Below are 27982 nucleotides of genomic sequence, written 5' to 3' on the forward strand. Positions count from 1 at the left end.
AGTAATTTAATTTTATTACTATATTTAATGCACAGATCGCGAATTTTAGAAACTACAGCGGAGACATTATATACATTGCTGACAGATTTCAAGCAGGAAAAGCTGTCAGAGCAAACGACAAACTTTCCTTTGTTTTGCACAGCATATTCTATTGCTTTGTAAACCGCAAGTGCTTCCGCACTAAACACAGACGAGTAAGCTGGTAAGATTCCACCGGTAATAGTTTTTCCATCTTCTGAGACGACCGCAAACGAAGTGCTATTACGTTTTGAGCCATCTGTATATATAGGTGTGTAGTTGAGGGATTTGTATATAAAACATATTATTTTGTTTATTTCATATTATGAGAGGCTGTTTATTTTTAAAACAATAAAACAAATTATTATATAAATTGCATTTAATAATTGAATGTTCATCATACGCCCTGTCAGACCAGTTAGAAATGTTCTACAATTGCAAATTTTCAGGACATACAAAGATTATGCATTGTAATACACCCTTACAAACCCACACAGACAAAATGATACAGATAAAACGCAAGTTTTTAAAAGAAATTGTAAAATAAAATTTTTTGATATAATTGTACTTTATACAAAATAAAAAATACAGTATTTTTTATTAACGACTTTAAAACGAAACATTCGCAAGTATCTTTATTTATGTATACTGTAACTATCAATATCTTATAAAGAGAAGTCTAAATTTTTTTTATCTAAAACTAATAAACTTAGAAGGACGAAATTCGAGGATGTGGTAGTTTACATATAAGTCCTTGACATATATTTTTTTTTCAAAAATAAATATTGGAAATTTCTAAGGATATTCAAGGATAAAGTTTTAAAAGGATATTTTTAACACTTATTCGTCCTGGTGCACCCAAAAATTAAATTTTTTTAAATTCTAAAGAATTTTTCCTTTTAACTGATACCCATATTGCTACTCTACAATGCATCAAATATTTTGAGTAATTTTTTTATCCAATCTTATCCAGGAAATTTCAAAGTCCTTTAAAAAAAATTCTGACGTGAGAGAGAAAAATTAAAAACGCAGTTGTACTATGTATGTGACTCCTAGTTTTGTGAATATATTTATTTTTTCGTGGATTTTAACAAAAAATGTTTTTAAAAACGATTTGAAAATGTGCGTATCAAAAAACAAATTTTGGAAATTGAATTGAAAATTTTCGTTGTCAAAATTTAAATAAATATTGTAGGTGCAAAACCTGGGTCAATATGTTTTTAAAAGTAAAACGTTCCATACAAATTTGAAAACGAAAATTTTTCTGTGCACTGTACTTTTTCTATTAATTAATTTTTTCGATGTCCTTGGGAAAAATCCTGCCATCCTATTAATCATTTAAAGATGCAGATTTACTAGAAATGCATTCAAATATGGGAAACGTGTAGAACTTTTTGTATTCCCAAAGTTTTCGCGGACGATTTGGTAGACTTAATTCAAGTTAATAACTTATCCTACGACTATAAAAATTCTTATACATAGAATATGTTACATATTATGTTACTTAGTCTAAAAAGCAAAAATACAGAGGGTATTTTGTAAATTTGTAATGCACTCATTTTACTGAACTTCGGTGTAAAAAATCAATACCTCAAATTATAATTATTGTAGACTGCACCTCGTAATACTATACTTAAATATTGCGCAATATTCAGAGCTACCACTGTGATTTTTTAAATTTTTTTTTGAGATGTCATATTTTCAAAAACCAATGTTGTTTTTTTTTTAATTTTTATGTGAAACATTTTTCAAGAAAAACATTTAATTTTCTTTTCATAGAGAATTTTGATGTGTGTATGGGTGATTTTTTTCAAATTTTTTCCTCGCCCCGTTCTCGAGATATTTGGCAAACTATCAAATCCATTTGTTTTTGTTTTTGTGCTGTCAAGTTTTTAAAAATGTGTTAATCAAGCCCAAATTTCATATATATTTATTTATGGCCTTATTACGTTTTCATACATTTTTCAGTTTATAAACCTATTTTAAAGCTACTTTATTTTTTATGAATGAGGCCATTAATCATTATGTTTATCTATCAACCCTAAAAATTTGAAACAAATCAAACAAATGAAGTATGAACCCCGTCCAGTTTTGTATGTAAATGGGGTATCTAATATTATTATATTAGATCTATATGTATTTACATACCTTTTTCACTTATAAAATGTTTTTTTTCGCTTCATCAAATAAGTAAAAATAGTTACTAGAAATAAAAATTTGTAGCGAGACTCGCATCGCACCGGCAAAATCATAGCTAGGCTTGTCAATCATATGTATGGAGAACGTAGATGCACGCAATCATTCATACACTTAAGCTTATTAATATTCAAGTATATGGAGAATCTTTCGTCTCACCAAGTTTTAAATCACCAATTGTGCTAAACAATTTTTCATTAAAAAAAACTTTCAATAATATAACTATTTGTGGTGGATAACATAGGTTTGATGTCTTCAATACTTGGACTAGCCTTGATATTGAGGGGGTTGGCCTGAAATAATTTTTTTTTTGCAAATATCTTTCTCAAATTATTTCGCAGCAACTTTTAATTTTGTTTTCCACTTTATTGTTATCATTTAGCGTTAAGGGGCTAATATTATTGACAGCATTTTACACATTAAAGTGCATTTATCACAGCACAACGCGGCAGGACACTAATAAGATGTCGCTAGGGTGCTATTGTTGATACCATCTACAATCGTATTCTGTTATGAAAGCCGTGATTTTTATTCCTTATAGTCTGCTTCCTTACTTGCTTTCGCCATATTCACAACTTCTCGCTCGCCCTTATGTATCTCTGCAGGAATTTAGCCCTCCGTCACTTGACGTAGACGCTGTAGTGAATTTCGTATTTATGCCAATAAATTTTTGTGTGCGTGTCTGTTGCGTTGACATTTATGGGCGGTCGCAGCACAATGACCCATTGGCAGATGGCGTGTGACAGCGGCGTCGAAATGTGGCCAAACAAAGAATTCGCGTTTCGTTGTTGTCTCTCCCCATTGCTCCTGTCGCTACATTAATGACAATAATGTAATATTCTTGGTATATTGTTTTGGGCTTGTCGTTGTGCTTTTCAACGTTCACAATTGAAATACATTCTTACATACTTACTTTGTAAATGATGAACGAAAACAGTTAAGGCAAGTAGGTACATTTTTATCAGCGGAGGAATCCATTGTGGCCAATTAGTATTTCTTAAGTTTGATATGGCGCCTTGAACTTTAAAAGCTTTAGTGGATTTATGAAATTTTTTGGCATATGGGCCGAGCGTGTAGTTCAAGTCTGATTTTGCTTTGTTTTAAGTACTTACCCTCTTTTTCTTACTAACTCTCTCCACACTCCACTCGTGCCCATTTGGTTAGGGCCACTGTGAACCCCGACCCTGTTTGGGGAACAGATAAAAGAAAGTGGGATCGCCCTCTTTTTGACTTGACCTTCGCTTTGTTTCAGACTGGCTTTCAGAAATGGCTTTCAGAATGATGCCCTACTGCCATCGTCTTGTTGAAAATCTGACAGTTCTCGAAGCACTTTCCAATCTAATTGCCGATAAGTTTGCGGAGTGGCTAACATTTTAGAGGAGTCGTGTTTCTGAACTTCATTTAGCTTTGAGCGCCTTGTCTCTGAAGCGCAGGCATCAACTCTCGCATGGCCTCGAAAATTTTCTTTATTCTGACTAAACTATGTGATCCTATGGGGCTACACTATAAATCGGTGTAGAACGGCGCAGCAGTAAGCGACGTATCCACTTGAGGAGCGCAATTCTGGCGTGGCTCTGAACCAGACCTAAAGTTTTCCGTAATGGGGCCTAGCACCACCAAAGCTACAGGAATGGCGCTGGAACGATTGATCAATCTGTTGCCAATGGTGCAATGTGCACATCAAACGCTAATACTACTGCGAAGCTAGCAGATGCGGTTTCACGGCCTGGCTCTAGTAAGAAATTGCGACAAGCGGTCATTAAAATTTATATCGGAGGTATCGCTGAGATGGAAACTTCGGGAAATTCATCCCAGGCCATTAACGATGGAGAGGACGAAAGTCCTACTACCAAATATCAAAATCACTCCAAGGCTCCTAGTGGAGCAGCACAGACTACACCTAGGCAACTCTGGCCACCGTCTTGGGTAGCAAGGCTTAGCTCTGCTGAAGTTTCTAGGATCCTCACTTGCGTATTGACTGTGGCAATTACGATGGATGAAGGCAAATGTGGTGGTATAAAACCTCGAGTCTTCTCTCAGTTCTGTTGGGTTATATTAAAGCGGTAGAATCCGACGATACGAGGTTGGTGTTTAAAATGAGGGGTTGTCTACCCACGGCAAGGCTTGAGGAGTCAGACCAAGGGCAAGGCGGTTAGTTTCCAGTCATCCCTTCTGCAACGAAAACATATGGCTCTTCAAAGCAAGTCGTGCCGTAACTGAATATGAAGTCCAATGAGCATTTAGCACTGAGTTTTCTATAGCCTGGACGTGGCGATCCTACACAGAGAAAATGATACAGGTAAAACGCAAGTTTTTAAAAGAAATTGTAAAATAAAAGTTTTTGAAATAATTTTACTTCATACAAAATAAAAAATACAGTATTTGTATTTACGACTTTAAAACGAAACATTCGCAAAACAAAAACGATCGTTATAATATATTTACTTTTTTACTGAGGAGAACAGACGAAATTAAAGAAATAACGGAAAAAATGCGTGTTTTCAAAACTAAAATGAAACATTTGAGGATTTTCTCCCAACGAATTGTAGTGCGACACAATTTTCAACAAGTAAAATAAAACTATACACTTTTAAAATAAAAAATTTAATTTATTTTCAGTCAATTAAGTATGAAAAATATTTAAAAGTAAAATGTTTTGCATAAGAATTTAAAAAGCTACCTAGCTATAATGAAAAACATTTCATATGTTTGCATCATTTGTCGAAAAAATTGTATTGATATAAATAAGTTAATTCAATCTTCAAAAAAGGTGATGAAGTATATACAAACAATACCGCCATTCTAACCGCCTAACTACATGGAAGGGACATTGGTGATATGGTGGACTTCTTCGACCGAAAAAAGTTTTGGTAAGAATAATTTACAAAAATAAATTCTTATGCGTTATTAAATTATAATTTAAAACTTTCTTGCTTTAAATTACCGGGTTTGACCAGCGTGAAGAAAAACTAGCAGGCCCAGCGTTGAAGTAAGGCGGGAACATCTGTATGTATGTATGTATATAGTATTTGTAAAACATCTGTATTTTGTTTATTAAATTTTGTAACTTATTTATAAGTATATATGTATATCAATATATTTTTGACAATGTATGTATATACCAAATGACTTGTTGTGAATTAATAAAAATAAAATTTGAATATCATATTTAAAAATGCATATTTTTAAAATGAAGAAAAAACATTTTAGGATTTAATTTCAACATGCGCATATTCAATTATCAAACGATCGTTTTTAAAAACGATTTGAAAATTTGAGTACCAAAAACAAAAACATGGATTTTGGAAATTGAATTGAAAATTTTCGTTCTCAAAATTTAAATAAATATTGTAGGTGCAAAACCTGGGTCAAAACGTTTTTAAAAGTAAAACGTTCCACACAAATTTGAAAACGAAAATTTCTCTGTGTAAAAGTGTATTTAGGCAACGCTGACGCCCGCACTGTCCCCGTCATAAAGGTGGAGGAGGAGGCAGGTACCCAAAACGAGGTACTGTAGAACAATTTCCACGGGTCTTAGGAAGCCTTGGCTGCTCTATGGGAACGTCCTTAAAGAGGAGACGTGGAGGTGGCGCTTATCCAGGAATTTTTGGTGAACAACTTAAGGCTATGTGATGATGACATCATGGCTACACATGGCGATAGGAGGCAATCTGTTCGCGTTGGCCTTAGTTTATATTCCAAATGAGGCTAAGGGCCCTCCTCATACGCCGCTGCGTAACATGGTGGACAGCTCCAGGGGTGGACTTGCCCCAATCGGTGGTGATACTAATACACACCATGTCCAGAGGTGAGTAAGGATATTAACAGTCAAGGTGAGTAACTTTTCAATTACCTTTTAATAACTAATTTAGTAGTAATTGGCAATAGAGGCATGCAACTTACTTTTATTGCTACGTAAGGAGGTAGCCATATGACCATTATTAAATTGTTTTTGTCGAAGTAAGATGAATCCTGGACCATAGCGGGTCGGGAACAGGGGACACAGACAGCGACAATCACCATCGACCTTCCTTCCTGTGAAATGAGGAATAAGCCTGTTACGAAAGAGAAGATTATGAGAACTGTACGAAACTTTCAACCTATTAAAGCTGCTGGTCCGCATCTAATCAGAACATCACAACTTCATACTTAGAAGTGGCATGCCGCGGAACTAGAAACTTTTGTAGACTGGATGTTGATCACTTTCAGAGACCATTTTAAATTTAACTACACATATACAGCCAGCAAAGCTTCACGCGATCTTAAGATAATAGTTTTATAGGATCTCCTTTTTTCTCACTATTTAGAGTCGATTGCTGTCAAAAGGACTACCAAAACGAATATATATATATATCGAATAATCCTTAAGCTTCAAGGACTATTGCCTTGCAGCTTTTATGGACTTTCAATAAAATATGCCCCAACAAATACCTTGATGAAACATGGGGACAACTCTTTGGTCGAGTTTGTAAAGCAAATGTTCATCGGCAGCGTAGTGATGGCGAGCATAAGTGAGAACCAAGTTTCGAGGGATGTCACAAGACAATACCCAAGGTGCCATGGAAGAGAGCCATAGGTGAAAAATCGCGCCTGAAGCTAAGAATTTGCCGTTGGTTTTACATCGCGATTGTTGGAGCAGTTTTCTTATGTCGAGTTATGGAATGTTCTAAAGAGGGTGAGTAATCTTTAAATACTTAGCTACTAAAATACATAAAACATCTTAGTTTATTACGGTCTATATATCATCAAGCAAGATCTAGATTAAAAACAAGCTCTTTACAAGGGCTGCCCATTGCAGGCAATGGCAAACCTCCGAGTGTATTTATGCCCTGCAAAGATTCTCATAAAACCATTTGTCGTTGGAAGGCCAGGGGTTTAGTTCGGTTTAACGTACATGTAACAAAAAAAAAACACAAATTATATGACCGAAAATAATAAATTTTACTTAAAAAAGATGCTTTTGGTCTCGAGTTTCCAGAACAGGGTCAGCGTTGTGAATTTCAACTGAGCTGGCTATTTAAGAATTTAGAATTTTACAAACTTTCACATTTATAATAATAGCGGGATTTACTATAACTTGTCAACTAAATTCCTAAGCTGGTGGCAACCCTCTTCAAAAATATTTGCCAAATAGATACTGCTTTCGTAAAACCTCTCTCATTTGATATCCACATTAAAATATTTCGCTTAACTTGTTAATTAAATTGAATTTAACTTTTTGAATAGGTGGCAACACTGTTAAAAAATATTTTAAAAATAAATAGTTTTTAGCCATCTTCGTTTCGACGCCTCCACGGTTGTGGTTGTCTTTAGTGAACTTATTAATTATTCGAGTAAGCTTTTTAACAGGTGGCAACCCCTTTAAAAATACTTATGAAGTAAATTGTAATATTTTATCCATTTGGCTTATTAATTAATTGATTTTAAGTTTTGAAGAACGTGGCAACCCTCATCAAAGAATATTTAGTGTTACAGAGCAACAAACATACTCGCACACTCACTCATTCACACACTTTCACATTTATATATTTAGTATTATTTAGTAGAATTATGCACAGTTCCAAGTTGTAATCACTTTACGTCACTCTCATTTTTTTTTGTTTGCAAAGTAACGCTAGCAACGGTTTGCCAATTAAGTACAATGGCTTTCGTCGTTTTAATGCTGAAAATTGATGTAAACACGTTCAAGCAGAAAATGTTTAACTCGACGCCCCAATTTGCTACTAATAACGGTGGTTAATCATTTGAAATTTAGTATTGTCCTTTCATAAGTGTTTTTTTTATTAATTCCGCAACACTTTATACTAACTTATTCATTTAAATTCCATCAATGAAGTTATTTAAAATGTACACAATGTGGGCGGTCACATAGCTGTTTACGCATTTCGCTTGCAACAATGCAGGCATGCAATAATGCATACGTACATACATATGTATTTACAAATAGTTTGTCCACTCAAGCGTATTCACGTACATATAATTGTACATACATTGCCAACTCACGCGTTTAGTCGGAAATGAAATTTAGCTTGAAATTGTTGAATTTCTGCAGCCGCGCACCAGCGCGAATTAATAATCGCAAAGCATTAAACGAAAATGCAATAGAGAAATTTGCATACTCTTCAATGTTAGAAGAAGAAAAAAATAAAAATAAAAATAAATTACACAACAAATTACTAAATTGCTATGAAAATTGCTGCAAATATAACTAAAAATTGGTTGCAACGTCAGGAGTTGCGCTTGCAACATATTAAATTGTGGCAGCGAAGCCGTAAAGTGGGCAGCGAGTGAGTAGTGCTTTTCGGTTGGTTATTGGGTTTTTTTGTATACGCACTTCATCTACATAATTTTATTTTGCCAGTGAATTTTCGTACACACATACATAAATATACATACATATTTTTCGTTTGATTTATCGAAATTTAATTTGAGTTTCGCATTTAAATTCAATTCCTATTAAATTTTGCTTTTTGATTTTTTATTTATATATAGAATAGTTGAGTTGAAGCAGCCAAGTGGTACGCCGAATATGTTAAAACAACGCAAACGACACCTACGCATGTTGCAAGGTAAGTAGAATACTACAAAAAGGCATTGGTATGTCAGAATAAGAGACACTGCAACCTGAAAGGTCTTTTGTATATCTAACCTTGGCTTTCTTGGAGTCCTTAAAGGATCTTAGTAGTTGAATTCCTAATAATTAATGGTTTAGCGATTGGAGCTTTAAAATAAATTAATCGTTGTCTAGCCCAGGCTGAAATATACTTGGAAACTTCCTCGTCTTCAAAGCAGAGTCAGCATTCTGACAATCCGATAATACCTACTCAGTGCATATGAAATCGTAGTTTGTTGTGGCTAGTTTGGCACTCAGATAGTAGGCTGATATCATTTATGTGTAATTGAATGTTATCCAATATCTTAAAAGTGTAGCCGAAGAGCCTGGCCCGAATTTGGCCCCCCCACCACCACCCTGAACTTATTGCGGTCAAAGTGTACCCATTCAGTAATTATCGTTCTCGAAGAGGACCAAAATGGTTGCGGTCATAGAAAGCCAGTTAACAATCCTACTCGCACCAACTCGTCAGTGACTTCTTTGCCTTTGATTCCCCAGGGGCCTGGCATCCACCAAAATGTAAGTGTATTTTAGGCAGCCGAAATTCGACGCGTGTTAAAGCAGTTTTGGATTACATCAGTCTGTCTGAGAGAGCCTGCGTGGCTGCTTGGCTATCTGAAAAGATAACTGGAAAGCCCCCCTTAAAACATTTTTCAGGGTTTAATTTGGCACAGATTAGGATTGATAAAACTTTAGCCTGTAACACCAGGGGCCATCTACCCCTTTAACTTTATCTAAACGTTATGGGAGTTTGCATGTTTGGTGAAGGGATTTCACTTGCAACTTTCTGCCTAAGTAGATCTTTTATTATGGAGTGGGAAAATTCGCATATTTGAAATCTTGTATCTTCCCAAGAATACCTGTGTGCAGCTGCTTTATATAGAAGCAGCCTTTGGATAGTGGAAATTTAGTATTGTCCTTTCATAAGTGTTTTTTTTTATTAATTCCGCAACACTTTATACTAACTTATTCATTTAAATTCCATCAATGAAGTTATTTAAAATGTACACAATGTGTGCGTTCACATACCTGTTTACGCATTTCTATACGATTGCCTGGAAACAAAAACAAAATTTAAAATACCAAGTCCCAAAATGTTCGGTTTGGTCTTGAAAAACAAATAACATTTCTATTCTCATAGTTCTATGAGCATTCCCTTCAGAGTTGAGTTTTCAAAGACCCAAAACTCGTTACTACAGGTACTCCGAATGGCTGCATATGCTCGATAAATTTTCATTCGAATAAAACACTTGGAGATCAGTGCGCAGAAAAAAGTTCAAATACAAGACTTAATCCTTGCAACGGTAGGGACAGAAGGGCAAAAAGTAAATTTGCCACAATTTTGACCTTGGCCAGCTATAGCTCAGCAAGTTTATGAATTAATATGAAAAAGTTTCAATAAGTTTTTTTTTTATAAAAGTGTAGCATATTCTACAACAAAAAACGTGTAAATCTGATTTTAAAATTTTATAAAAAAAATCACAATTTCAAAAGCGCGCCCCTTTGCGCTATCCTTATGACCAGCATTAAATATGTTATTAATATTTTTATATTCTATATTAAATGTTATTAAATTATTATTTCATTATTTTATTTTATTTCAGCGTAGGTTTCAAGTGCCTGTAAAATAGCTTTGATTTTTGACAATTTTTTGTTTTTTTTTTTGTTGACGATGCTGCTGCATTTCTTCCACACAAAGTATGCTCGACAAAATTTTTATATGGAAGAAATGTACAGTCAACAAAAGAAAAAGATGCCAAAAATCAACGGTATTTTGTAGTAGCCACTTGAAACTTTCACTTTATTATAATAAAATTGCACGGGCTATAAAACTGCGTACCCGAAATTCTAATTCAAAAAAATATTATTATCTTTTTTTATAAGTTACAACTTTTGCATTTCAGGTGACGATATGTATGTACATATGTAGGTGAAAATTGTATATATGTACACAAAATATGTATTTAACTGTCTTATTTTGATCAATATTTGCATACCTTTGCAGCACGGAATATTTTTCGTCGCGGCACAAAAAAAGATTACGAACACTCAGGAAGTTTTTTGGAGGCCATTGGACCCGGTAAGTTTAAGTGAAAAATAACAATTTAACCTGTTAACTGCAATTATTAAATTGAGGCCATTTGAGAAGTTCTAATGAAAATGTGTAATTTAAAAGTGTGGCCAACAAAAAAAAAGGCGTAAGTGCCAGGTAGTCATAAAATTTAATATGCAAACATCTGTGTCCCGACCTAGTCCCGAAATGGTCCACAAAAAGTTTTGAACTTGTTGCGAACTGGTCCCGAAATGACCCCGAAAAGTTCCGAACTTGGCCCGAACTAGTGCCGGAATAGTTCTGAACTAGACCCGAAAAAGTTCTGAGCTAGTTCCCAACTACTACTGAAATGTACCCGAAAATGTTCCGAATTAACCTCGAAACGAGCACGTAGAAAAGTCTACTCTCTACATGCCAACGGCGGCCCTCGTCGAAGTCACTGGACCGCTCTGGATCACTTCCACACTGGCGCTTAACGCTATACCCATTGTTGCACCTATTGACATTGCGGGTCCAATAAATATCTTCATGAGTGGATCGAAGCTGGATATCAGAGTTGAAGAAGGTGTTTTATATCAGGAACTCTCAACAAATCTCATGTTTAGGTTGCTGGATTTCTGCAGCGTTTTTAGACAAAGGTGCGCACCATAAAGCTGACTCCGTTTCGTCGATTAGAAGTGTAAACATCTACTCTGATAAAACAGCGGAATGCCGGGCCTCTCCCTCAAGCGCCTCGGAATACTTCCAAATCAAGCTGATCTGGCTCCCAGGGTACAGGAACATCAATGAAAATTATAGATTTGATGAATTGGCTAGGCAAGGTACCCTCGAGGCCTTCACCTCGGATAAGGAGTACATAGAAATTCTGTTGGAAACCTGCGGCCTGCTCTTAGACAGATGGGCGTACAGTCGGTCCAGCGTGTGCTGGGATAAAACCCTGATATGCTAAGTTGCAAGGTCCTCCTGGCCGGTTGTTAACCGCAGGCGATGAAGGGAGTTTCTGCAGCTGGCTACGCGACAGCTCTCGATTCTAACCGGTGTTCTTTGCAGATATTGACCTTTAGAAACTCACACGTTTCCCTCGGCGTTCGTCAGATAAAGTTTTAAACACCTGGGCGCGCATATCATAAACACTCCCGAGGGATTCTCCGGAGTGGATATAAGCTGACTGCGGAACTTTGTTTTAGGCCAGTAGTTGCCGTTCAAAGAAAAATCTATGCAGTATGGTAATTAAATGGCTATGGGAGCTCACATCTCGGTCCGGCCACCACAATCTAACCTAAACTAAACCTAGAATACGGAACGTGCACTTAGAAATGAAAAAAAAAATTATTCTTGAAGCGGGACGGGCACAAAACCTAAAAATACATTTAAAACAAACAAGAAAATCAATTTCCATTTAAAGAATGCACGTGCTTGTTCCCATTAAAATTTTTTGTTTGTACTCGTATTTTTCATACTTTCTCGAATACATATTTCTTCTTTGAGAATTCAAATCATACCTAATTATGTTCATACATATATGTATTTGTATGTGTGCACACCTTTTTTTTACTACTCACACAGTTTTGCTATTGGCACAGCTATTTGCCTTGATGCCCGTTTGTGGTGTGCTCTCAAAGTCTGCATCAGAAATGTATTTTTCTTGGAAATGTGTGCGCACCTGGTACGCTTTGCTGGTAATCGCCTGCCTGGGACCCGCCAGTTTGGTCACGATTTCCGTTGCATTCCGTGAATCGTTTAGTTTCGACACAGTTGGTAAGTTGAAAGGGGATGAATCCAACTATTAATTTAAAATTCTTAAACTATAATATTTTCTTTCCCACTTATAGAGGCGGTCGTTTTCTATGTATCGATATTTGTTATTTCTATAGCATTTTTTCAATTGGCACGCAAATGGCCAGCGCTGATGCTGCAATGGGAGCGTACCGAGTCCCAGTTGCCGCCCTTAAAAACGGAAATGCAGAAAGCAGCTTTGGCGTATCGTATAAAAATGATCACGCTGGTGGCCACTATGTGCTCTGTGGGTGAGTATGTACGTGCATACATACATACATAATGATACAAATCCTATGCGCCCTTGGCGTTGCTCATTGCTACAAAGTTCCACTATGGGCCAGCAAACGATAAAAAGTGGTCAATATTCGAAATCTTATCGGAATGGCTTAAAACTTGCTACAGGGGGTTTTTGTGGACACTGATTACAAATCTGAAGTTAGATTTTAAGAATTCCAAATGGCGGATCCAATATGGCGGACAATATTGTGTAAAGTAATCGGATTGGCTTGAAACTAGCTACTCCATGATTACGAATTTGAAGTTAGATTTAAAAAACTCGAAACGGCTTAGTCAGCCTACATAAAATGAAGTTGCCGAAGCCCACCAGCAGGAGGCTACACTACAAATGTAGATTTAATTTTTTAATTTTTATTTGCTTTTGTTTTTAAATCTATAGTTTTTCTACCAATTACGAATGTAGACTTCACGGTAAATTTTTATTTTGTTTTTTATATATTTTAATTTTTTTAGCAATTACCAATTCAGGCCTCTTTATTTCTTTTTGTATTTTCCATTTCTTTGTTTTTTATATTTTTTTCTTTTGTTACCAATTAAGAATTTACACTTAGTTTTGTATTTTTAAGCAAATGCTATTTTGAATTATGGTTTTCTACTTTTTTATATGACTACATCTTATTAACAAGTAATAAAAGAAAAAAGGAAAATATTTATTATTTTCTGCAAAAAAATTTAATTTTACTCTACACCGGACATGTAAATTTAAAATACAACTATTTCAATCAAAATAAAATTGCGACCACAATATTGAGGCAATTGCTATAATATTTCGCTAACAATTACCTTAAATACTTTATATTTTGGCTATTAGCATAAAAATTTAAAATTCTAAATTTGACCTTTGGCCATTTTTGAGTGCCTACTGGCCCTCTGTGCATTGAGTTGGTTGGTCCTTTACCACTTTTCTGCTAACTACGTTTCCCTTCTGTTTGACTTTTGTTACGCAGTGGAGCATTTGCTGAGCATGTTGGGTATTATCTATTATGTAAACGCGTGTCCAGCCATGCCGGGACATCCCATTCAGAGTTTCCTCTACTCAAATTGGTCGCAGTTTTTTGTTTACTTCGACTACACCAACCTGGCGGGCATCTTTGGCAAAGTCTTGAATGTGATATCGACATTCGCATGGAATTTCAATGATATCTTCGTGATGGCGGTGAGCGTGGCGCTGTCGGCACGTTTTCGCCAACTCAACGAACATATGTTGCGTGCAGTCAAGCGGGTAAGGCGTCAAGTTGCTTGCTAAATAATTTCTATTGGCAAAATATTTTCATTATGCTGTTGAAAATTCGATTTAATTTTTCACTTTCATCTTTTGATTTGAGTGTAAGTTACCCATATTTTTCACTGTTTTTTTATTTTCACCTTTCACTTGTTTCTTAAGTGGCGCATATTTAAAAATATTTATGTCTAACTAGCACTTGTCTTGTCTTTCTTGTTTTCATGGCAGCCAACCACGCAGAAATTTTGGATGGAAAATCGCATAAATTATCGCAATTTATGTAAACTATGCGAAGCTACAGATGACACCATTTCCGTTATTACGCTATTATGTTTCTCGAACAACCTATTTTTTATATGCGGAAAAATTCTTAAGAGCCTACAGTGAGTATTAAGTAGTAAGCTAATATTGTAATTCCTTATTCTGAGTACGGGTATTGAAGCACTAAAATCATTTGTCGATTTGAGCCGTGACAAAGAAATTAAGCCAATTGTCTCCCTCCTTTCGAAAGCAGTCAGGTAGTACTTCCGAATATCTTATTCGAATGCCTACAGAGGCATTAAGGGGCTTATCCACCCAACTCTTGTATCGGATCTACGTGTGCTTCATAACGCTTATAAAATGCTCTTTATAAAGATGTACAGATACCCGCAGCTGCACTAAAAAGACATTTTCGTTCGTTTTAGGAAAAAGCCATCCTATTCACACGTTATGTACTTCTGGTTCTCGCTGGGCTTCCTCTTGATGCGCACACTAATGCTATCGTTGTACAGCGCCGAAATTAATGATGAATCGCGACGGCCGCTTGTGGTTTTTCGTGGTATTTCGAGTGAATATTGGTGTCCTGAGGTGAGTTGGAGTTAACTTAAAAAATTTTTTAATGATTGGCTTGTTATTACGTTAAGATTTAAACACTTTCAAGTCGAGCTAAAAAGAGGCGTTTTAAAAACTGTAAGTTAAAAAGATTAAGCAAGGTCATTCAACTAAAGCTATTTATAGGGTTTTTGATTATTTGCATTTTTCGGAAAACGGTAGTTTGAAAAAAAAACGATTTGAAAAAAAAAACCGGCTCCTCATTTTTAAATTAACCGGTTTTATTTGACATATTTTCTCTGTTTACGGTACAGCCACTGGAAGAAACGATGTATTGTGGAACGCTTTTCCGTCGTCCCTTGTCAAATTTCGTTTGGAGATAAACCAGTTTCGACGATGTGTCATCTTTATCGAAAACGATAAATTACACTGAAGATGGTAAAACGCCGAAACTGGTTTGTCTCCAAACCAATATAGTATTATAAAATATACTTCATTTTATAACCAACACCATACAAATCCACATTTCAAACTTTGTGCTAAAATTATAAAAATTCAGCGAATTTTTATAAAAATTTTAACTTTTTTTAGATAATTTTTTAAAAAGTTTTGCGTATGCAGTTTCATAGCCTAAGCAATTTTAGTATAATAAAGTGCGAGTTTCATATGGCTACTAAATACCGTTGATTTTTGTAAATTTTTTTGTTGATGCTATTATTCATTTTCTTCCAAAAAGAGTATGTTCGCAAACTGCATACGCAAATCTTTTCTAAAAATTCTTAAAAAAAAGTAAAATTTTGGGTGAAAATTCTCTGAATTTTTATAATTTTGGCACAAAGTTTGAAATGCGGATTGGTATGGTGTTTGTTATTGAATGAACTATATGTTTATAAGAAAATATTAAAATTTAAATAATACGAAAATAAATAGTCAAAACTTGTTAATATGTGGCGGTCCCAAAATTATGCAACGAAGTGTAGTCCATTCCCTCACCAATACCATATAAACCCAAATATAAAACTTTATAGAACACTGAAACAAATTTTATAAAACTTTCATCCAAATTTAAAACTTTTTTCTCAGAAGTGCTTAAATTTTTTTGAGCATAAAGTTTTATAGTCCTTTTAATTTTAGTAATAATGTGCAATTTTAATTTTCCAGGAACTACCGCTGATTTTTTAGATTTTTTTTGCGCACATTTACCTCCAAATAACGGATGAACACAATTTATTTTTAAATGGAATAAAACCACAAACACCGACGGTAAAATAAAATCATAAGAAATTAATGGTAATTTTAATCTAAGATTTAATGAAGTATAAAACTGTATACTATGGGTCAAATGAAACAAATTTTGAGGGTATGCGTATCGAATTTTGCAAAAAAAAATTTCTGAAACCCCCTAATGAAGATACATACGAGTATGTATTTACATACATATGCATCGTTAACTTAGAGCAATATCATACAAGTAGCTATGGTAAAAAATTGTTCTAGCCATCATAGCCAATAAGCATTTATTAATGCGTACACAAGCGCGTCAAATTTGTTGTTCTAATGCAACGGCTGCCGTTTGCATCAACTACATAACATAAGAATAAAAAGAAACCAATTAAAAATAAAACAAACAGAAAAATTATATGATTAACGTTTTAAAAATAAATACGCCAAAAATCATTTTTTTTTTGCCTTAAAAGCACACGTAATAGGTCAACATTTTTATAACTTACACTTCTTAATCAACGATAGCAATAAGTACTAAAAATTCCTTGTCCACTCAACATTTGTTGAAGCAACACTTCAAATGGCGGTGATAAAATTTACTCCTTAGTACTCGTACATAAATAGATACGTATAAGTTAACTTTACGTCTTCTTGTTGTCACCTTGCACTTTTCCGCATTACGCCTTTTCCACTCTATTTACTTTGTATATTTTATCTGGCCATAAATGTTGATTGGCTTAATACACTTGTGATTTGATGGCGCCCAACAGTTCCACTTTGACTTAGCTCAACCTCCAATTTCCTTTTTCTTTCTTTATTTCCTCACCTAGTTGAGTGCATTTCTTCTGGCATTCATTGCAATGGTTATCTCACTGGCCGCCTAAAGTAGAATAGCATTTCTTTCGTAGAAATTACGCAGCAATCGATTTTACTAAAGAGATTTATTCTTGAAGCAGTTATTGTGTTTGGGAGGTGTTTGTATAAAATAAAAAATTTAGGCGAAGAGAATCAAAAAATAGTTTTATTCGGCGCTTTTCTATGGCGTTACTGTTTACCTCAACTGCTGCTAAAATGTTGACAACTGTTGAGTCCAACAGTTACGTCCAGTATATCAGAAATGTTGCCTAAAAAGTATCCAAAAGTATCAACTGTTTTGTTTTAAGTATCCACGTATCAATGTGAAAACAAAAACCTACAAGTTGCAGTAAAAAAGCATATTTTGCAATGAATTTGTGATATATTTAATATTTTTTTTTTTGCATTTTTAAGCATTTCAGTTTATGTGCCCTTCATTTTCATCTGTAATTATACCTTTCATGAGCATGAAATGGTATTATAACTTTGGTCCGACGTTTGTAAGTACCAGAACAAAAAGAGATAGACCCATTAAAATGTATACTTATATGATCAGAACTTCGAGCTGAGTTGATTTAGCCATGTCCGTCTGTCCGTCTGTCTGTCTGTCCGTCTGTTTGTATGCAATCTAGTCTCTCAGTTTTCGAGATATCAGAATCCAATTTGGTCGGCGGGTGTATTTTTATAATGTGTTAATCATTTGTCAGAACCGGAAGAATCGGACCACTATAACATATAGCTCCCATACAACTGATTGTTCAGATATGAGATTTTTCATTATAACTTCTCCATTTATGCAGCTACGAACATGAAATTTTGCAATACTTGCACCCATTATCAACAGAATACTTACAGTGAAAATTACAAAGATCGGTTCACTATAACCTATAGCTCCCATACAACTGATTGTTCAGATATAAAATTTTGCGTTATAACTCCTCCATTTATATAGCTAGGAACATGAAATTCCGCACTGTTTTCAATAATTATCAACAGAAAACTTACAGTGAAAATTAAAAAGATCGGGTAACTATAACCTATAGCTCCCATACAACTGATTGTTCAGATATGAGATTTCTCGTTATAATTCATCCATTTATGTAGCTAGGAACATGAAATTTCGCACCATTTTCACTCATTATTAACAGAATACTTACAGTGAATATAACAAGGATCGGATGACTACAACATATATCTTCCATACATCTGATTGTTCAGATATGGGATTTTACTGTAAAACTCCTTTATTTGAACAGCTAAAACCGATAAATTTCGTAAGATATTTTATAAATAATAATACAAAGTCTACTGAGAAAATCGTCAAAATCTATGCTGTATAAGCTGATTGTTAAGATACCAGTTTTTGCCATATATCTCCTTTATGTACGAAACTAAACCCAATAAATTGTGTTACCGGTTTACATACCGATCACATAGCGGTGAAAATCACTTAGATTGGTGTCATATAAAGTATATCTTCCATACCTCTGATTGTTTAGATGCGATTTTTGATATAAGTATGTAACTCCTCTATCGATGTATGCAGATGTATTCAAAAGCAGTAATCTGTCAAAGTAAAATTTGCAGATGTTCATGAAAGGTATGAAGCCTTCGGCATAGCCGAAGACAGCGCTGCTCTTACTTGTTTTAATACTAAAATTAAACTTAAAAAAAATAAATTTGAGGCCGCTGAACCAGAATATGAATCCATTAAAAAAAAATAGGACCTTTCGGTCCTGCTGCTGGAAATCTGCGGAAATGTTAGGCGAACCCAACTATGTTATGTATTTCGGAATAAACATTTGTTTTCCTTTAAGTCCATGTCTGAAGTCGCTAAAAATTACCGTTGATTTTTTAGAATTGTTTTTGTGGAGGGTGTTCCGGTTTTTTTTTTTTCATATAAAAACAAAAAATTTTGATCATGTGTTATATGGAAGAAAATGCGCAACTCCCTCCACAAAAAAATTCTAAAAAATCAACGGTAATTTTTAACGACTTCAGACTTGCACTTTCTTAGACTACAATTAAATGGGCCACAGAACTGCATACACGAAACTTTTCTAAATATACTGATTAAAAACTTGGAAATTTTGATGACAATTTTTTGAAATTTTTGCAAGCATTGAAACTTTTATTATTGCGGTTTCTGTTACAGATTGAATTATATTTTATGTGAAGATTATTAAAAATAAAAAAATAAACATAATTTACAAACAATATCATTTTGAATCTCGTTTGTAATTAGTTGAACGCAGGTGTACATATTAGAATTATCTAATTCCCTAAATTACAGTTGAATTTGATCTTTTAAACCAGTGAAAATCCTATCCTGGGTGGTTGGTTAGAGATAAAGCCTTTTCAAACCCATTAATTAATTGAGCGAAATTTTTTAACAGGTGGTAACTCTGTTAAGGTTTTAGCCTAGATATCTACCTTCTTCTCCCCGCCGAGACGAACACGTAAATATGCGTGTTCCTACAATCGGACCACGGCAACATGGAGTATATCGATGTCAAAAGTTAAGAAACTTTATTTTCTTTGTTTTGATGTAATAATTGGACATCATCCCTTTCTATTTATTTGATTTTAAACGTTTACAATTCTATATGTCCCAACACGTCTCCTCTAAACATTTCGAGTTAAAATGTTCATAAAAATAATTTTGGCCGCATAAATCGACCAAATACCCCCATGTGCAGCGTTCTGCCAAAATACCTACCAAAATGCAGTGTTGCGGCCTTTTGAGCTAACGAAGCTCTCTCTAAACCGTGCTCGGTTCACGCAGGCTAGCAAAATCCTTGTGGTTGTGCATTTCATGGTTTTTGGCGGTCGCTCGTTGAAATTAACGAAACAATCTCGAAATATACATGAAGAATAGCGAGCAGGTTACGTAGGTTGTTACCGCGACTGAGAAAATCTATTCTAACAAGCCTTCTTTGACCCACGTATGTGGAGGCGAAGCCTAGTTAAAGTTCGTAGTGGCACATTTAGTGCTTGCGATACAATCTTCACTGGTCAGAATAAAAAACTCCTTGACAAACAAGTGCCTCCAAGTGCAAAACTTGCTTCCTATTGAAGTTAATGGACGCTTCGGTTCACCTTGTTGATATTTCTGATAAAAGAGTTATCCTGTATGTTACCTTCGGTATTTGTCTAAAAGGCTGCTGGGTCTATAAAATTCTGTGCACCGCCTTTTTTTGGCGACCATAAGGTCCGATTACCAAATGTGGTAATCCCGGTTCCTAGATACGATGAGTATTAAAAGCTGAGGGCAGTCCCATACCAGCTTTGCGGGCACTTCGTTTATTTTCACGGCAAGAAGCGCAGCCCTGCAGTCAGAGTATACGTAGATATGTCTTTTGGTCGGTGGCATACACCTTGGCTAACTTGTCTCATACTAATGAAAAGAATCCCTCTGGGTTGTATGCCATAGGTACCTGCTGCGACGTCTTGACCAGTCTTGGAGCCTTCGGCATACAAAATGTCCCAACGGACATGTGATCGTTCGGGACTAAGTAGCAGGATACAGTGGAAGGAGTTACAGACTTCGAAAACAGTTGCACTCCGGACCGCCACAGGATCTTCTCTCGTCAAGGAGCAACAACTTCATGATGTGCAAGCCCTACTAGTAGGAGAACACAGACGTGCGCACCCGAACAGACATTTGCTTGCGGCAAAGCCCTCGCCTAGGTACGTCAGAACGCATCTATATGAACTGACGGACGAGGCGCCAAGGTTAATAAAATGACCCATAGGCCATAAACGCCATTCATAAGGAATCGGCCTCGACTTATACCAACTACCAACTAAGCTCAGATATGCTCAACGAATGTCTGGAAAGCGGAGCATTACCCCATTACTAGACAAACCTCTGCGAATAGCTTTATTTAGGTGAGTTTTTTTTTATGGAGAACTGGAAGGTAACTATTTGACTTCCTATTTGAAGGAATACTTCTAATATGTTAGCCACTTCTCTTTAACGCGATAAAATGAATATGCTAATCTACTTAGAGTTCACGTCTGAACCGACATGTAATTATCTTTCGTACTAATTCCTTGGTCACCTACTTTTCTTTGCCCATACAGTGGCTGGGTACCCAGTGCAATCTTACAATATTTCACGCAGTCATGAGTTGACTGCCGTCTTTGAGAAGCATCGATTTGAAAATCCTGATGCCGGGTATTTAAATATCAGCACATTCTTTGTCCCTCATTCTCGTTACTTGTTTCTTTTTAACCGACTTCAAAAAAAGGAGGAGGTTATCAATTCGTCAGAATAATTTTTTTTTATGTATATTACCGAATAACTTTGTACCACGTCACCCGATTTCCATAATTCTTTTTCTATGGGGAAGGTGGTGCCTCAGGGGTGGTCCCATGCTAATATAGTTTAGATCCGATCATTGGATCATGAAGAAATTAACGGTACTCCAAAATTTGTATATGAGAATTGAAGTCGGTTGTGTTTTCTGCTTAAAAACTACTTCTTGTATTTTCCATTTTGTCTTTTTTCTACTTTTCACACAAATTGCATTGCATACGTACATACATTTATATAATACATACATGCTGACAGCTTAAACGTTTTTCGGAGGAAGTGACCACAGACGTGGTTGCACTATCGGGCATGAAATTTTTTCATTTGACTCGTGGGCTGGTGCTCTCGGTAAGTAACATGTAATATGTATTGAATGAGAATTGCTCAAACACGCTGAATACTCGTAGTATTGCAAGATAACGTCAAGAATTATTGGAAATTTCGAAAATGCTTGCAATAATTCAAATTTTTTCCAGTGTTCATAGCTAGTCTGCATACTTTTTCATATGCTTATATCAAACTGCTTTATTTCGTTTCTTGTGAATATACATATTAGGGCGGGTTGAGTGTATGGATGAAAAAAAAAATTAAAAATCGGATAGCAAAAACGTTATCTACATTAAATTCTAAGAAAATTCTCTGAAGAAACCATGGGTCTAAAATCAAACCCAAATTCGCACCTCTCAACTTTAAAATTTTTTTCCTCTTCTTTCGCTAAAATTAATCTTTAATCTTTCTTTGAAATATATTATGTTTTATTATATTATATTATAGTTTATGCAATACAGGTTTTGTTTTGAGACTAATCAAAATATTCAATTATCAAAAAAGCAGTTGAACCCCAATTTGCATCTCCTCTGATTTGAGTACCTGGGTGAATATTTTTTTGATGAAAAAAAATTTTGAGTGTAGAAAAAATATAAAGCGCAAAAGAACTACCTTACTAAAAAATTTTATTCAGAAAACTCGATTTCTTTTTGGAAAAACCTATTTTTTCTAACATTTATTTTTTTGGCAAAGGCGACCATAAAAATTTTCAAGTCGAGAGGCGCGGATTAGGATTTTATTTTAGATACATGGTTTCTTCGGAGAATTTTCATAGAATTTTATGTAGTTTACGTTTTTGCTATACGATTTAAAAAAAAAATCAACCCGCCCTAATACATATGCATGTCTTCATCATTATATAGGTATTCAATTTATTTGGTTTTGTTGATATCGGTTATTGTATTTTATTGCATGATTCTCATTTCTTCTTCGCAGGTAGCCGGCAGCATTGTCACCTACGAATTGGTTTTGCTACAATTCAATAAAGAAGACAAAGTGAACGATTGTTACGAATTTTGAGCAGCAAGTTCAGCAATTCAATGCGCTGCATACCCACATAAATAAGTATTGTACTACATAATGTGAAAGAGTGCGATGTTTAACCAAGACTTTAAGTAAAACTTTTAAATCGAAGAGTTGCACAATCTTTAAGAGACTTTATTTGAATCGTTAGGCAGCATTCTAAAGCAAATACAAAAAAAAAATACCAGTGTATTTTATTTGGTATACGAAGCCGTATGAGGTTCGGGGTGTCTATGCAACGAAAATAACAAAAAAAAATCACTGGTGTTAACTCTAAAATATTATTTATTCAGTTAAGAGCTCTCAGGAAAGTTCCAAGAATTTAAAGATGGGGATATTGACAAGGTTAATTTCTTACCTTTTGGTTTTTACATTCGTTTTATTGTACATAATATGAGCAATGAACTGGACAGTGACAGTGATTTTGAAGCAATAGAGTTTACGGAGAAAAACCTCTTTCACCCAAGATTGAATGAAATGTTTGATAAGGAACAGGGGCGAACGCTGTTAGGGGTTTTTGTGGCTGCCCTACGGCAGTCGAATTTGCACAAATGGCACAAGTGGCAGCGGCAATTCACCTGACGAGTATCAAGTAGCGAAAAAAGTAAGACGCTCCGACGCTGAGGACTTTAGACTATGTTCAAACGGGCACCTAATTGGCAATTAAGATCCTTTTCACCAACTTAAGCCTTAATTGTTACCCAATTTATCATAAACAAAATTAATATTATTAATTGGCAATTAATTTGTGTCAGATTCTCAATGCAATCCTGCTAGGTATATTTAATTTTAACTTGGAGGTATGTTTATTGAACAGGGAGCAATCAGCTGTTTGTTTCTGGTCCTATTTTAAAGCAGATATTCCATTAGGGATGGAAATTGAATTATAAAAATGTACCTAAAGACTAAATATGTATTTCTATATTATGAAAATAGGAGGATAACAATTCCCATCGATACTATATCAACTTCTGTACTCACATTAAAAAAATTTTGGCTATGAAAAGAATCTCTTCGAGAAGCGCGAGAGAAAACTATGTTGTAGAATAGGTAAAAAAAAACTCCATTTTTAGAGGTACTTTCAAACCGGTCCAGCTCACGTAAATCTTAATATTTTTCAGAAATATTTTGGTAGAAGTATTAAAATATACTAGGTTTGGTAATCCCGCCGGAAAAACCGCAACTTTTTTTTTGTACATTGTACAGTAGTCGAGAAAATTATAGCCGCATCAAATTTTCACAAGTTTAAAAATATTATTTTTGTTGTTATTTAATTTTGATTAGTTTTTTATAGTCGATTCTTTAACAACATCCAATACAAGTTTAAAGGCAGTGTCACACGATTGGATATTTGGCAAAATTTGGTGCAAATCGTATCCCAATTGTGTAAATACCCAAATATTTTTCTTTATCCCAATCACGAAAATTAATTTACGGAAACTTTTCAATAGAACATCGCTGTATTGAACCAATATTTTGACTACAAAAAAAAATTTTCCCATTTTTTTTTTTGTACCAATAACCAATAAATGTACCAATCGAGTGCCACTGACTTAAAAATTTATGCAATTTAAAAAAAAATTCAACACCTACAAAGAAGAAATATGATACTCGAATCGCTTATACCTTACTAATATTTGGAATAGTTTGAAGGTTTTTGAAATTCTATCTTGGGTGTTTTAACGCCGTGCGGGCTTACTAAAAATTTTTGCAGTAGAGAGTAAAAACTGTCTTATTTCAAAACGATTTTCTCTTTTATAAAGCAATTCTATTTCCGGGTACTTTTATAAATCAATACTTTGGTGTGAATAGATAAGGCCTGATGTCAGAAGCTTCCGGTGAGCAATTCTAATTTTTAACGCAAATATTAATTACGCGGTTTTGTACTTTTAACACATGTACAAATATTTCCTTGCAGCACAATAAATATTTTCAGTATATTTTAAACGCTCTTAGTTAACTAACTAAATTTTATCTCTCAAAATTCTTTAGTTGTTATTTAAGGCACACAAAAACAAGTCTTTCTTGTCGGACACACTAAGGGGAATTTCATGAGATTTCAAATTCCTTGCACTATAGTTACGACGCGCTCATGAGCGGCTTACAAAAGGCAATTTTATTTTTTATCTAAGCGTGTATGCAGTTATTCATGGGTTTTGTGTTGACAAATAAATGAAATCAATAGCAATCTCAAATTACACGACACGAGCAACTTAAGTCCTTGTATACAAATATATGAATGTACATACATATGTATTTGAATTACAAGTGCTACTTGGTACCATGTGAATCCGCATTATTGCTTAGCTATCCATCCAATGAGGCTCAAATGAAATATCTGAAAAATGTTGTGCGAATTAATTTCAGTACAGTTTGAATACATACGTAAGTACGAAAGGCACTAAATAAGTCATTAGATTTCGCTATCCTAGTGTCATTTGAGACAATCTGAAATTTGCATCGTAACATTTAACATCATTTATATAAACCTACTCAGAACGACAAATTACAAAATACATGGAAACTAAAAGTCAAGAGTGAACCGGTTCGGGGTAAATGAAACCCAGCATAAGGCTGAATATTTGAAAAAGGGTTTGTGTTGGATGATTTTTTACAACTTTCGATGTGGATTAATATAACAACAGTCCCAGCTCCCACAAGTCCTTTAGCGCAGAGATTTTTACAATGGCAAACCTCTAAGTTATTCACAAAAATACAATCGCCGTTGGGAACTCGGCGTAAAACTGTAGGTCTCTTCCCTTTTTGTGACAATATCAAGGCGCACGCCACAAATCGGCAGAGAAGCTGGGCCAAACACTATCATATTGTGTAAGTGCCGATCTATATTACTATTGTTCGCCCAGCCGTTGAAATTCAACCACTAAAATTAAGGGGAGTGGAGGTGATTTAAGATGGGTTGAGCTCAGCTGAGTTAAGGAGACGTGAATTGAACTGAAGTGAGTTTAGATGAGGTGAGATTGCATATATAAAGTGAGTTGAGGTGAAATAACATTGGTTGGGGTGAGTGAGTTTAGAATAGTTGAAGTGAGGTTAATTGCGTTGAGATGATAGACGTGGGTTTGAGTGAGGTGAGTTAAGGTTAGTTGAAGTGAACTGAGTGGAGTTTATTTGAGGTTATTTGAAATGAGCTTTGGTGAGTTGAGTTGAATTACGTTGAACAACATAATAAAGCATAACATAACAAAACATAAGAACATAACATAGCATTACATAAAATAACATAATGTAACATTAGCTGCATTTTTTTGTAAGCGAGCGACAAAAGAACGCTCAACTCGGGTAAAATTTCCTGTTAGCTACTTAAGCAACCCTGTTGGTAGCTGGCAAGAAAATGTGATTAGTTTAACGGGATTTAGATACAAACACCAATTTAAATGAGTAATTATGCGAGGTATTTGCGTAATATATATACTCTTTTAAAATATAAGTCACGTATAAAAGGAAGCAAAAATTTCCCTCTCCACTTTCCCATTAACAATTCATAATAGAGCAGTTTTTTCTCATTGTCTGTATCTTTAGCTTTCTTTACTTTTATTTTAATCTTTGCCTTTAACCCTTTCTTCATTGTACATATTCAAGATTACCTTACTCCTTACTACACCGGAACTGAGCTTGTATCTGTAATTTAGGATCAATATTAAAGCATACATTTAGGGGGCATTTCCTTCCAAACAATGTAAATATGTACATGTAGGGCATTTGCATTGGTGTCACTTTTGAATTGATTTTTTCGCTTTATATTAAACTTATTTGAAATTTGAGTTATAGCGTTTTGCTTATCTAAAGGCTTGGCTAATGTAAAGACTTATTTAGTGGCTTTCGTATTACTTCGTAGTTATGCTTGTATGTATGTATATGTTTTGCCCATGGACATGCTTGTATGTACCTTGTACAATGAATGTTATACATACACATGTATGTACATCCAAATGTAATGTAAATACTGCAAGTGATTTTCTCATTGTTATTAGTGGCTTGGCAAATTAAAGTTGTTGTGGATTTGTAATTAAAATTCTTTAGGAAAGCGTTTCTGACGACAACTGTAAGAGTAAGTACGTACGTAGTACATGCGAATTTGCGGAAAAGAATGTTCTACTGAAGTTGATTGAATGAAATGAGATTTACTTAATTGGAAAAGGGCAAAGTCATTAGCCGTTGAAGAAAGTTATTTTAATTGCGGCGGTTAAGTTTAAGATTATGATTGAAAGTTACAGATTTTTAATGAAACCATAGGCTCTTCGTAGGATGTCCTAGCATTAAGAAATATTTTCATTTTTAATAATTTTAAAATTAATATTCAATTTCACGGCGGTGTTTAATTACAAAAAGTTACAATTCGGTGAAGTAAAAAATGTATTGAAATACTTAATCTAGTACTCGAAAAATTATTAAAGCATACAATTATTTTACAGCCTTTCAAAGGAAAGTTAAATAAAATATTTAAATTAAAAAAAAATTTTAAACCTACACATGTACATTAGACTGCATCACTCCCCATACAAAAACAAAATCGGTACTATTTTTCCATTGGAATTAAAAAATCTATTATATTTTGAGAAGTCCACGAAAATATTTCGTAAAAATATTAAGATTTAAGTGAGCTGGACCAATTTCAAAATACCTCCAAAAAGGAGTTTATTATGAATAAAAATAGTTTCTTAATTATTTTTTTTTTAAATCCAGTTACAAAACCGTTTAAGCTTAAAAAATTTGCATAAAAATATTTTTAAAAAATTAAAAAAAAATTTTAACGGAATCGTAATGATGAGATTTTTGATGCTGTTTTTTAACTTTTTTCAAAGATTGGTATAAGAAAAACTTGAATAACTGAGCCTAAACTCTTCTGATTTAGACTTAAGAGGTGTCGGTGGAAAGGTATTTTCTCACCCTTTTTATTTCTTTTCTAATAAACTCATTCAAAGGATGAAAGAGATAGGTAGGATGAACGAACGTCATTCAAAGTTGAATTAAGATGTGTTGGTATTTGAAAAAAAAAAATTGCGACACGAATGATATTTTTTTTGGACAGAAATAAAAACAGTGTGAAAATACCTTTCTATCGAGATCCCATAAGTCTAAATCAGAATAGTTTTGGCCCAGTTATTCAAGTTTTTCGTAAATCAATCTTTGAAAAAAGTAAAAAAACAGCATCAAAAACCTCATTCTTACGATTCCGTATTTTAAAATATTTTTATGCAGATTTTTTAAGCTTAATCTGTTTTG

At 34.5% G+C, this 27982-nt stretch overlaps 1 protein-coding gene across 1 annotated transcript in view; it reads left to right on the plus strand.

Moving 5' to 3' along the window:
- The window catches only part of LOC118747126, a 73156-nt gene that overhangs the window by 41180 nt on the left and 3994 nt on the right, over positions 1-27982 (plus strand). The window contains exons 13-22 of the mRNA XM_036481116.1: positions 3919-4140; positions 8395-8501; positions 8707-8783; positions 10833-10907; positions 12447-12638; positions 12713-12907; positions 13904-14178; positions 14407-14561; positions 14865-15027; positions 21647-21736. Coding sequence (XP_036337009.1) covers positions 3919-4140; positions 8395-8501; positions 8707-8783; positions 10833-10907; positions 12447-12638; positions 12713-12907; positions 13904-14178; positions 14407-14561; positions 14865-15027; positions 21647-21736 — 1551 coding nt within the window. The remainder of the gene's footprint in view (positions 1-3918; positions 4141-8394; positions 8502-8706; positions 8784-10832; positions 10908-12446; positions 12639-12712; positions 12908-13903; positions 14179-14406; positions 14562-14864; positions 15028-21646; positions 21737-27982) is intronic.

This window comes from Rhagoletis pomonella, unplaced genomic scaffold, assembly GCF_013731165.1.
Source record: "Rhagoletis pomonella isolate Grant_MI unplaced genomic scaffold, Rhpom_1.0 Rhpom_scaffold_00011, whole genome shotgun sequence".
NCBI lineage: Eukaryota > Metazoa > Arthropoda > Insecta > Diptera > Tephritidae > Rhagoletis > Rhagoletis pomonella.